Genomic DNA, 12203 nt, shown 5'->3' on the forward strand with positions numbered 1-12203 from the left:
AGTTTTGAACCAGTCAGTTGTTCCATGTCTGCTTGTAACTTGCTTCTTGACCTGCGTACATGTTCTCAGGAGACAGGTAAGGTGGCCTGATATTCTCATCTCTTTAAGCGTTTTCCACAGTTTGTTGTGATCCACACAGTCAAAGACTTTAGTGTAGTCAGTGAAGCAGAAGTAGATAAATTTTACATTTAGATCTATAGTCTGAGTTAATAATTGCTTGTGATACAGGGTATACATCAAAGTTCATTTTTTTAATATATGGATATATCCAGTTGTTAACATACTTGTTGAAAATGGGAGTTCCCCAGCAGCCTGGTGGTTTTGGATTCTGAACTTGTACTGACATGGCCTAGGTTCACTCAGTCCCTCATCAGGAACCACACAGCATGGTTCCCTCCCACTTCCCCCCAAAATCTTGAAAACTCTGTGCTTTTTCACTGAATTGCCTTTCATCTTATCAAAGTCAGCCGTGCCTGTGTGTGTGATCTGCTATGGACGCTGTCATGTCCCGTCGATGTTTGTCTGGCTCCACACCAGTACCACACTGCTACGATAGCAGAGTTTTATAGTAAGTCTTGAAATTACCAGCTTTTTTCTCCTTCAAGATTATTTTGGCTATTCTAGGTCCATTGCATTTCTATGTGAATTTTAGAATCAGCTTGTCAGTTTCTTGAGGGAGAAAGAAATCGGGCTTGTGTTAATCTATAGATCAGCTTGGCAAAAATTAAAATTTTAGAAGTATTGAGTCTCCTTACCTTTGAGCAACTTATATATTTCTCTATTTAGGTCATTTTTAATTTCCCTCAGCAAATTTTTTAATTCCATTTTTTTTTTCAGATTTGTCCATATCTTACACATTTTGTTCCTACTATAAATGTTGTTTAATTTCAAAATAGAATAATTTTTCCCCACTCCTGAGGTAATTTTTCTTGAGTACATTGCCCAAGGCTCTGGGAGTGGTAAGTTTCTCGAGCCTGGCTGGTAGGAACAGTACACAGTTCCCTGTGTGAGGACTGAGTACTGTCTCTTCTGATGCGTGTGTTCCCGTTGGCAATGATATGCACTGCTGTGTTAAGTCACTTCTTCGTGTCCAACTCTGAACCCATGCTATAGCCCGCCAGGCTCCACTGTCCATGGGGTTCTCCAAGCAAGAATACTGGAGTGGGTTGCCATTTCCTTATCACCTCCAAATTGTGTTTTTTGTTGGGATGCATGAGTGTGTGTGAAAAATCTTTCATATTACAATGATTCGTGGCCCCACGGGCCAAAGAACATAAATTAGGTACACAGTCATTAAAATTTCCTCAAGGCAATTAGGAAAGAGTAGTCTAAAAAGTCTCTTGGGTTCAAGTGATAAAGAAAAAAGGATTGAAAAGCACTGCTTTAATCATTTTGGGTGGTTCTTTTCACAAGTCTCCACTCGTTACAAGTCCCTTGCACATGTGCTGCTCAGGTCTTAGCACAAAGGATATTGTGCAGGTCTCTAGGATTCTCTTTTTGCATCATCTCTCCACTCTGATACTCTTCCCTGAGAACTCTTATCCTGGTTTTCTCCCCAGACTGCCAGCTCTGTCTCTTCAGCTCAGGGAAATATGCCTATTAAAAATATACTTAGCTCTGTAAAAGCCATTGAGAAGCATTTTACTGATTGAAACAGCTGACATTCCAGTGAGTGTTTTCACACTTGCACCTTACATGTTTTATGGAATGGCAATTTTCTATGATAGTCCAGCAGTCTTTTTGAAAAAGAATTTTTCTACATTAGTTTTCAAAACAATTGTGTTGTATCTGATAATTAAAATTGCCCATTCATAGATGGCATCACCTTTGCCTCCTCTTACTCTTATTGATATGGAATTTTGGTGTTTTTTTTTCTTTCTTTTTTTTTTTTTTTAAATGAAAAGCAAGTAAGCCTTAGCCTAGGAATATCTGATTGCTGCTAAATGTGTACACCAGAGAGTAAATTCAGTGTTTAGGATGGTCTGTGGACTTGTCGTTTTAATATTACTACTGATAGAGTAATATCTAGATTACAACATGAATTAAAACTAGATTCAAAACTTCTTAAATAGAATTTGCTCCAGGGCAAGAATCAAGCCCTCGGTTGTGTAAGATGGATAGCACTGGAAAGGGATTTTGGAGGTATAGTAGTTATGTCATTCAGCTGAGACCCCTGGAGTTTGATGTGGTCACTTGCATTTAGCAGAGATAGCTTACAAGCCTCATTTTCTTAATGTCCAGTTCCGTTTTCTGTCCGTGTTGTCCCCACTGGCTTCTCACCCCTGTTTCTGCCCAGTGACTTATGATTAGAACAAATGTCTTAGCTTTTCTCTTGTAGCTGTCAGTGTGTAAGCCCTTGGTAAATATTTGGTAGTCTGACTTGATAGAATTTGGCATGCTAGTTCACTCCCTTAACAACATTGTGCTGTCAGTTGTGCCGGGTCCCGGGGAGACCGTCATGCATGCTCTTCCCCGTGTCGCTGACACTCTGTCCCGGCTCTGGGGGTCAGCTGTGCCCACATTGCTCCCAGCTCTCTCTATCTCGCCTTCCACTTGTGTTCATTCTACCAGTTGCAGCTCATGGCAGTCAGGGCGCTTCCAGTGGTCCACAAAGTCCTCCTTTCCTGGTGTACATATCCTGTAGAATCCCCTATACTGTAAATATGATAGGATGGCACTCGTGTGAGTCTATGACATCTGGCACAGTTGACTTTCCAAAGGTGAGATTAGCTGGGTGGGCCTGACCTAATGACGTGAACTGTTTAAATCTGGGTCTAGAGTCAGAAACAAAGGGAGTAAGGAATGTGATATGAGACAGATTCTCTGTTGTTGGTTTTGAAGATGGAGGGGCCACAGGTCAACGATTGTCTGTGGGAGCAGAAGGAAGGAACTTTCTGGTTGGTAGTCAGGAAGGAAGATTGGAACTTCAGTCTCACAACCACAGGAACCAGATTTTGCCTGAATGAGCCTTGGAAGTGAATTCTTCCTTAGTCAGCTGTCCTTTTGTGAGCACAGCCCATTGACACCTTGGTTCCAGCTTTGCGAGCTACCCTCAGCAGAGAACCCAGCCAACACCATACCTGGACTTCTACCCTACAGAACTCTAACCAGTAGATGATTACTGCTTTAAGCTGCTGTACTTATGGTCATTTCTTATGCTGCAATACAAAATGAATATAAGGTTTAAGTGTCTCTTTTTATGGAGCACCTTTCCTGGCCCCCCGGGTGGTATTATGTCACCCCAATCAGATGGCTGTATTGCTTTGAACATCTTTGTAACATCTTAATTTAGTTGTGTCATGTTCAGTAACTCTCTGGAGATAGACGCCTTGTTTGAATTCTCTGTATTTACACCCAGCATAGTCATCCCTAATCGGTAGACTATTGGTTCTAGGAACTCCCCACTGTTACCCTATCTCATCTGCCAGATAGCCAAAATCTGTGCATGCTCAACAAGACCCTTGTATGAAATAGTAGTATATGCCATTTGTATAACCCATATACATCCTCCCATTCTCCCATATACTTTAAATCATCTCTAGATGACTTACAATATCTAATACAGCATAAATACTATGTATATAGTTGTAAATACAATGTAAATGCTATGTATAGCCGCTGGCCTGAGACAAATTCAAGTTTTGATTTAGGGAACTTTCTGAAATTTTTTTTCTCAAGTATTTATGATCCAGGTATACAAAGGACTGACTATAAGTTCAATTCTGTTCAGTTGCTCAGTCGTGTCTGACTCTTTGTGACCCCATGGACTGCAGCATGCCAGGCTTCGCTGTCCATCACCAACTCCTGGAGCTTGCTCAAACTCATGCCCATCGAGTCAGTGATGCCATCCAACCATCTCATCCTCTGTCATCCCCTTCTCCTCCCGCCTTCAATCTTTCCCAGCATCAGGGTCTTTTCAGATGAATCAGTTCTTTGCATCAGGTGGCCAGAGTATTGGAGCCTCAGCTTCAGCATCAGTCCTTCCCAATGAATATTAAGGACTGATTTCCTTTAGGATGCCCTGGTTTGAAATCCTTGCAGTCCAAGGAACTCTCAAGAGTCTTCTCCTAACACCACAGTTCAAAAGCATTGGTTCTTCGATGCTCAGCTTTCTTTATGGTCCAACTCTCACATTCATACATGACTACTGGAAAAACCATAGCTTTGACTAGATGGACCTTTGTCATCAAAGTGATGTCTGCTTTTTAATATGCCATCTAGGTTGGTCTTAGCTTTTCTTGCAAGGAGTAAGCGTCTTTTAATTTCATGGCTGCAGTCACCATCTGCAGTGATTTTGGAGCCCAAGAAAATAAAATCTGTCACTGTTTCCATTTTTTCACCTTCTGTTTGCCATGAAGTAATGGGACTGGATGGATGCCATGATCTTCGTTTTTTGAGTGTTGAGTTTTAAGCCAGCTTTTTCGCTCTCCTCTTTCACTCTCATCAAGAGACTCTTTAGTTCCTCTTCGCTTTCTGCCATAAGGGTGGTGTCATCTGCATATTTGAGGTTATTGATATTTCTCCCAGCAGTTTTGATTCCAACTTGTGCTTCATCCAGCCCAGCATTTTGCGTGATGTATTCTGCGTATAAGTTAAATAATCAAGGTGACAATATATAGCCTTGATATACTCCTTTCCCAATTTGGAAGCAGTCTATTGTTCCATATCCGGTTCTAAATGTTGCTTCTTTACCTGCATACAGATTTCTCAGGAGGCAGGTAAGGTGATCTGGTATTCCCATCTCTTATTAAAGAATTTTCCACACTTTGTTGTAGTGTCAGACTTTATTTTGGGGGGCTCCCAAATCACTGCAGGTGGTGACTGCAGCCATGAAATTAGAAGACGCTTACTCCTTGGAAGGAAAGTTATGACCAGCCTAGATAGCATATTAAAAAGCAGAAACATTACTTTGCCAACAAAGGTCCGTCTAGTCAAGGCTGTGGTTTTTCCAGTAGTCACGTATGGATGTGAGAGTTGGACTGTGAAGAAGGCTGAGCGCCGAAGAATTGATGCTTTTGAACTGTGGTGTTGGAGAAGACTCTTGAGAGTCCCTTGGACTGCAAGGAGATGCAACCAGTCCATTCTGAAGGAGATCAGCCCTGGGATTTCTTTGGAAGGAATGATGCTAAAGCTGAAACTCCAGTACTTTGGCCACCTCATGCGAAGAGTTGACTCATTGGAAAAAACTCTGATGGTGGGAGGGATTGGGGGCAGGAGGAGAAGGGGACGACAGAGGATGAGATGGCTGGATGGTATCACTGACTCGATGGACGTGAGTCTGAGTGAACCCCAGGAGTTGGTGATGGACAGGGAGGCCTGGTGTGCTGCGATTCATGGGGTCGCAAAGAGTCGGATGCGACTGAACTGAACTGAATGCAGTCAAAGGCTTTGGCGTAGTGAATAAAGCAGAAGTAGATGTTTTTCTGGAACTCTCTTGCTTTTTCTGTTATCTGATGGCTGTTGGCAATTTGATCTCTGTTTCCTCTGCCTTTTCTAAATCCAGCTTGAACATCTGGAAGTTCTTGGTCACGTGCTTTTGAAGCCTTGCTTGGAGAATTTTGAGCATTACTTTGCTAGTGTGTGAGAGGCATGCAGTTATGTGGTAGTTTGAACATTCTTTGGCATTTCCTTTCTTTGGGATTGGAATGAAAACTGACCTCTTCAGTCCTGTGTAGCCATTTGTAAAGTGTTAGAAATGAATGAATAATAAGACATAATCTTCTACTTCAGCAGGTTTATAACCTTGAGTTTGGCTGTGTTGTTGTAGGTGTTTTCCTTTGTGTCAGGCGTATGTTGGTTTTGGTTTTAGGACAGGAGCAATCTTCTGTCAGTTGTTGTTTAATCTCTTACGTCGCGTTCGACTCTTTGTGACTCCATAAACTCCAGGCCACTAGGCTTCTCTGTCCATGGGATTTCCTGGGCAAGAATGCTGGAGTGGGTTGCTGTTTCCTTCTCCAATGATTGAACCCTCATCTCCTGCGCTGGCAGGCAGGTGCTTCACCACTGAGCCACCAGGGAAGCCCCTACTGCTGTCAGTTGCCCAAGTCCTTTGAGCTAAACTGGCTTCCTTTCTTGTATTCCCATCAGTACTTGCTTAGACAGTTCAAATCACTTTAACATAGGAAGGGTGAATTCTTTAAAAAAAAGGGGGGGGGACCAAAACCAAAAAATACGTGCACTTGAAGTGCAGGCAAGCAAAGGCTCTTATAAAGAGTAATCTTACCGTATGCCCCGTTCTGCTGGAGGTCTGTCAGGAATACTGACTGTAAAGGGGACGGCGGGAGGTGGGCTTGCTCTGCCTTGTTCTCTGCCAAAGGCTCCCTCAATGCGGAGGGATGGATGTTGGTTCTTAAGGAAGGCATTTAATTAAGTTTTTAACATTGCATTTCCCTGCCAACCCTCAAAAGCCAAACTTTACTGTTGAATGACAAGTCTAACTCATAATCAGTAAATAAAAGTAAAGTTTGCAGGATTGCTGAGCAAAGCTGACAAGCAGCACAGGAAACAATAGAAAGGTCACAGGTGAAGAGGGGATTCAGGGACGTTACTCTGTATTAAGAACTGCCTAATAAAGCCAAGAACTGTGCAATAAAACCATTTCTTGATAATATGGGCTTCAGTTTTCATTCAGGTCATGCTGCCAGAACAGCACACAAAAACAAGTCTAGCTACCTAATACATTGGTAAACTGAAGAACCTGTACTAGCCAGAGTCGGATTTGGGGAAGGAAACTTCTGATGTTCCATCCCATCCCAAATCATGTATTCACAAATAAAATATTTTAGATGATAATTTTAGAATATCTACCATGAAAGTGAATGATTTGAGTCAATTAAACAAATACACGTTTTCATTAAATTACAATGATGAAACCTTGAGATATTTTTTCATATCTTAGTATAATTACTTTTGGAGGAAAACATGTAAATTACATAAATATTTTATTAATGTATCATTTTTTTCCCTCAGTAGTTTTTCTAGAGACTCAGTGATTTGCATATTTCTTACCTAAGTGATAATGAAGCATGTTCCTTTGTACAAGCTCAAAAAATAATTATCTATTCATTTTAAAATATATTTGTCTTTGTATATAAGAAAACAGTTACAAAATTCTATTTGTCAAGCTTTTATCATTAGTTTGGAAGATAGATATGTACAGTGAGGATTTGGGGATTTTGTTTACATAGAAACTGTATTACATTAATTCTTTTATTTGAGTTTTTTCAGATTGCCTTGAGCAAATTTCTGGTAATAAAATTTCTATTTTTATTCTTAATTCCCTTGTAGATCCAAATGATAGTTGGGGGAAAGGCATGGGTGTAAGGGTGAGTAGCTTTCTTTTCCAATACTCAGGTGACTTTCATTTTCGTTTCAAACATTAGTTCAGGAGAGTGAAACTTGACAAACCAACAAAAGAAGCTACTTTTCTGAAGCTGAAATAGCATTTCAGAGTCTGTGTCTTCTGCCAATTTTTTGATGTATGTTTCCTCTTAGTTCAAATGTGTTTTAATTGATATTTTGAAAGAATGTTGAAGCACTCATATCTAAATTTTTCTCCTTTTAATCTCTTTAAAATTATGAAATATAGATCACTTAAAATGTGTAAACAAGTAGAGAATATAATGAATTATTTAAATGTAACCTCTACCCAGATCAAGAAACAGAACATGCTGGCACCTCACAAGGGCCCTTGGTGCCCCCTTAGTGACTAGAGCTGTCTCCTCCCACACCACAGTGTGACCAGTAGCCTGACTTTATTATAGTCTCTTTCTTAGTGTTCTTTTATAATTTTGCCACCTAATTATTCTTTCCTAAGCAATATAATTTAATTTTGCATGTTTAATTAAATGAGTCATACCACATGTATTCTTCTGGATCTGGATTCTTTTGCAGAAACTATCTCATTTAAAAAATTTGCCTGTGTTATGTGTTGCTAAAGATTGTTCATAATATTCCACTGAATGCTTGCACCACAGTTTATCCGTGTTCTTCTGTTGGTGGATAGTTGGGTTGTTTCCAGTTTTTGCCTTTTGTAAACAATGCAGCTGTTCATAAGCTTGTCCATAACCATGCATTTCTATAAGGTATATATGTAGGCATAGAATTCCTGATATTTAAGGCTATGCATATATTCAACTCAATAGAGAATGTCATATTCTTAAACAGTCTGCACTCCCATTAGCACTGTATGATAATTCTTGTTGGTCCACATCGTGGAACCATGTTCTTGGATTTTGTCATACTTCCTTATTTAGCCATTCTGTGGTATGTGGTAGTATCTTATTATTTATAAAGTTGGAGAGGTGTTTGTTTTTTGTTTTTTTTTTCTTGTAATTGTGTCAGGTACCTTTTTATATGTTCATTGGACATCTGTATAGTCTCTTGGGGCTTCCCAGGTGGCTCAATGGTAAAGAACCCACCTGCCTATGCAGGGGATGCAGATTCAATCCCTGGCTCAGGAAGATGCCCTGGAGAAGGAAATGGCATGCCACTGCAGTATTCCTGCCTGGGAAATCCCATGGACAGAGGAGCCTGGTGGGCTACAGTCCATGGGGTCGCAAAGAGACAGAGACACGGCTGAGCGCACACACACAGATGAAGTACCTGTTAAACACTTGCCTGTTCTTTTTACTTCTCTCTCTCCGTACTAATTTGTGGCAGCCCTTAATATGTTCTGGATTTGAACCCTTTGTGAACCGTGTGTTTTACAGATACCATCTCCCATTCCGGTTTGCCTTTTCATTCTTTATTGTGTCATTGAACATATCTTAATTTTAATGTAGTCAAGTTTTTCAGCATTTTCCTTTATTGTTAATGATTTTGAGTTTTTGTTACCTCAAGAAGTCTTTCCTTAACCTAAGTCACAAAGGTAATGTATTTGTTCTGATAGCTTTATCATTATACTCTTTAAATTTAGCTTTATGATACACTTGTAGTTAAATTAGGCATGTAACATAAGTTAGTGGATTTTTTTCTTTTTCTTTTCCAAATGGATACTACATTATCCCAACACAATTTAATTAGCCCCATTTTGTTGGACTCTTTTCTTATTTTTGAAGTTTGAAAGTACTTTGTATATTGCTAATGCAAGTTCTCTGTCAGATGTGTGATTTACAGATGTTTTCTGCCAGTGTATGTCTTGTCTTTATCCTCTTAACTGATATCTTCCTTTAAACAAAAGTTTTTCATTTGATCAGATTTAAAATATCAGTGTCATGGACTGTGCTTTTGGTTTCATATCCAAGAACTCTTTGCCTAACCTACATGTTTTCTCATGTCTTTTTTCTAGACGTTTTAAAATGTTGGATATGGCAGTTAGGTCTACGATGTTTTTGAGTTAATATATGTGTTAGGTATTAAGTATAGATTAATGTTAATGTTTTTGGCACGCAGATATCCAGAACCATTTGTTTAAAAGATTATACATCCATTCAATTGATTTTGTACTTTTGCCAAAAATCAGTTGATTATATTTGTGTGAGTTGATTTCTGAACTCTTTATTCTGCTTATGGCTCTCCCTTTTGATACCATACTGCCTTGATTATTGCAGCTTTGTAGTAATCCTTGAAATCACGCACTGTGAGACTCCCAGCTATGTTCTGTTCTATCAAAATTGCTTTGACTATTTTAACGTCTTTGCCTTTCCTCATAAATTTGAGGTGGTTATATCTACTATAAGTCCTTCTGGGATTTTGATTAGGCTTGCATTGGATCTATAGATCAATAGATCAAATTAATATGTCAGCAATAATGAGTCTTCCAATCTGTGAACATGGTTTCTCTCTCTATTTAGGTTGTCTTTATTTCTTTCATGTTTTGTGGTTTTCAGCATACAAATCTTGCAAAATTTTTGTCAGATTCGTATCTAAGCATTTCTATTTTCTTTTTCTTTCATTCTTTCATGTTGTAAATGTACAGTTTTTAAAAAATATTTTTTTACTTGTAGATGTTAATTGCTAGTATTCAGAAATACATTTGTTTTTTGTATGTTAATGTTGCATTCAGCAATTTTTCTAAACTCATTCTAGGATTTTTTTTAATAGATTCCTTGGGATTTTCTCTACAGATAATACTCCGTCTGTGAATAGAGACAGTTTTATTTCTTCTTTCCTAATCTATATGCCTTTATTTCTTTTTCTTTACTTTGCCAACTAGAACTTCTAGTATGAGAATGAACAGAAGTGACGAAAGTAGACAAACTTGCCTTGTTCTTGATCTTAGGATATTAGCTTTAATTTTCGTAAATATTCTTCATCAAGTTATAGAAGTTCCTTTTTATTCCTAGTGTGCTGAGGGTTTTTTAAAATCATGAAGAAATACTTTGTTAAAAATGTGATAATCATGATTTTTTTTTCTTATTTAGTCTAAATTTGTTGAATTATGTTGGTTCTGTTTGAATAAGACTTGTGATCCCAAAGTAAACCCCACTTGTGTGTGACGTAGTATTCCTCTAACAGGCTGCAGGATTCAGTCTGCTATATATATTTAGTTGAGGGTACTTGTGTCTGTGTTGATAAGTGGTATTAATCTGTGGTTTTCTTATAGTATCTTTGCCTGTTTTGAGTATCAGGATATAACATACTGGCTTCATAAATTGGAAAGCCTTCCTTCCTCTTCTGCTTACTAGATGATGTTCAAATTTGTATCATTTCTTCCTTACATGTTTAGTAGAATTTGCCATTGAAACTGTCTGGGTTTCAAGTTTTCTTTCTTAGAATGTGTTTTTACCTATGAATTCAACTTTTTAAAATAAATGTAGGACTATTTGAGTTACTGTTTTTTGTCTGTTTGTTTTCCTTTGAGTAATTTGTATGTGTCTTAGGAAGTGGTTGTTTCATCCAGATTGTGGGATTAAAAAAAAAAAAGTTTATTTATATTATTGGCTGTACTAGGTGCTGTTGCTCTGTGGGCTTTTCTCTACTTGGGGAGCGCCCCCTTGCAGCCCGTGGGCTTCTCGTTGCTGTGGCTTCTCTCCTTGTGGAGCATGGGCTCTGGGCGCGTGGCTTCAGCGTTGTGGCTCTCAGGCTCTAGAGGTCAGCAGCTGTGGCACACAAGTTTCCTTGCTCTGTGACATGTAGGATCGTCCCCACTCAGGGATCGAACCCGTGTCTCCTGCATTGGTAGGTGGATTCTTTACCACTGAGCCACCAAGGATGCTCCCAAATTGTGGGATTTTTGAGCATACAATTTTTCATATTACTCCTTTAATCTTTTTGATGTTTTGCTGCTAAGTCACTTCAGTCATGTCTGACTCTGTGTGACCCCATAGACGGCAGCCTATCAGGCTCCATCGTCCCTGGGATTCTCCAGGCAAGAACACTGGAGTGGTTGCCATTTCCTTCTCTAGTGCATGAAAGTGAAAAGTGAAAGTGAAGTTGCTCAGTCGTATCCGACTCTTCACTGGACTGCAGCCCACCAGGCTCCTCCATCCATGGGATTTTCCAGGCAAGAGTACTGGAGTGGGGTGCCATTGCCTTCTCCAAGGTATTGATAATCCCCTCTTTGACTCCTGATGCAAGCTTGTGTCTTCTTTTGTAATTTTTGTTAGAGGATTATCAGTTTTAATGATTTTTTTCAAAGAAGCAGCTTTAGGATTCATTAATTTTCTCTCTTTTTCTGTTTGCACCTTCATTAATTTCTATTCTTTATCATTTCTATTCTTCAGCTTGCTTTGTGGTTCTTCTATTCTTTTTCTAGTTTAACTGTAACAGGTTATTACAAAACCTGTGCTATATAGTAGGTCCTTAATTAGTTACCTGTTTTATGTATAGTAATGTGTATCTGTTCATCCCAAACTCCTAATTTGTCCCTCCCTCCCTTTACCCTTTTGGTAACCATAAGGTTGTGAGAACGTCTTTTGTGCTGCTGCTGCTGCTGCTGCTAAGTTGCGTCAGTCGTGTCTGACTCTGCAGCCCCAGAGAAAGCAGCCCACCAGGCTCCCCCGTCCCTGGGATGCTCCAGGCAAGAACGCTGGAGTGGGTTGCCATTTCCTTCTCCAATGCATGAAAGTGAAAAGTGAAAGTGAAGTCGCTCAGTCGTGTCTGACTCCTAGCGACCCCATGGACTGCAGCCTACCAGGCTCTTCCATCCATGGGATTTTCTAGGCAAGAGTACTGGAGTGGGTTGCCATTGCCTTCTCTTTTGTGCTAGAAACATTTAATATTTAAATTGTCCTCTGAATACTGCTTTAATTTTGATATAT

At 39.4% G+C, this 12203-nt stretch overlaps 1 protein-coding gene across 4 annotated transcripts in view; it reads left to right on the top strand.

Moving 5' to 3' along the window:
• Positions 1 to 12203, top strand: part of ANKRD28 (ankyrin repeat domain 28) — a 216046-nt gene that overhangs the window by 101287 nt on the left and 102556 nt on the right. Inside the window, exon 2 of one of the 4 annotated variants that reach the window (XM_070377143.1) lies at positions 7288 to 7325. The exons of the other annotated variants lie outside the window; for them this stretch is intronic. Within the exon in view, the coding sequence (XP_070233244.1) occupies positions 7314 to 7325 (12 nt within the window). The 5' untranslated portion in view covers positions 7288 to 7313. The remainder of the gene's footprint in view (positions 1 to 7287; positions 7326 to 12203) is intronic. 4 annotated transcript variants of the gene reach the window in all.

This window comes from Bos mutus, chromosome 1, assembly GCF_027580195.1.
Source record: "Bos mutus isolate GX-2022 chromosome 1, NWIPB_WYAK_1.1, whole genome shotgun sequence".
Classification (NCBI taxonomy): domain Eukaryota; kingdom Metazoa; phylum Chordata; class Mammalia; order Artiodactyla; family Bovidae; genus Bos; species Bos mutus.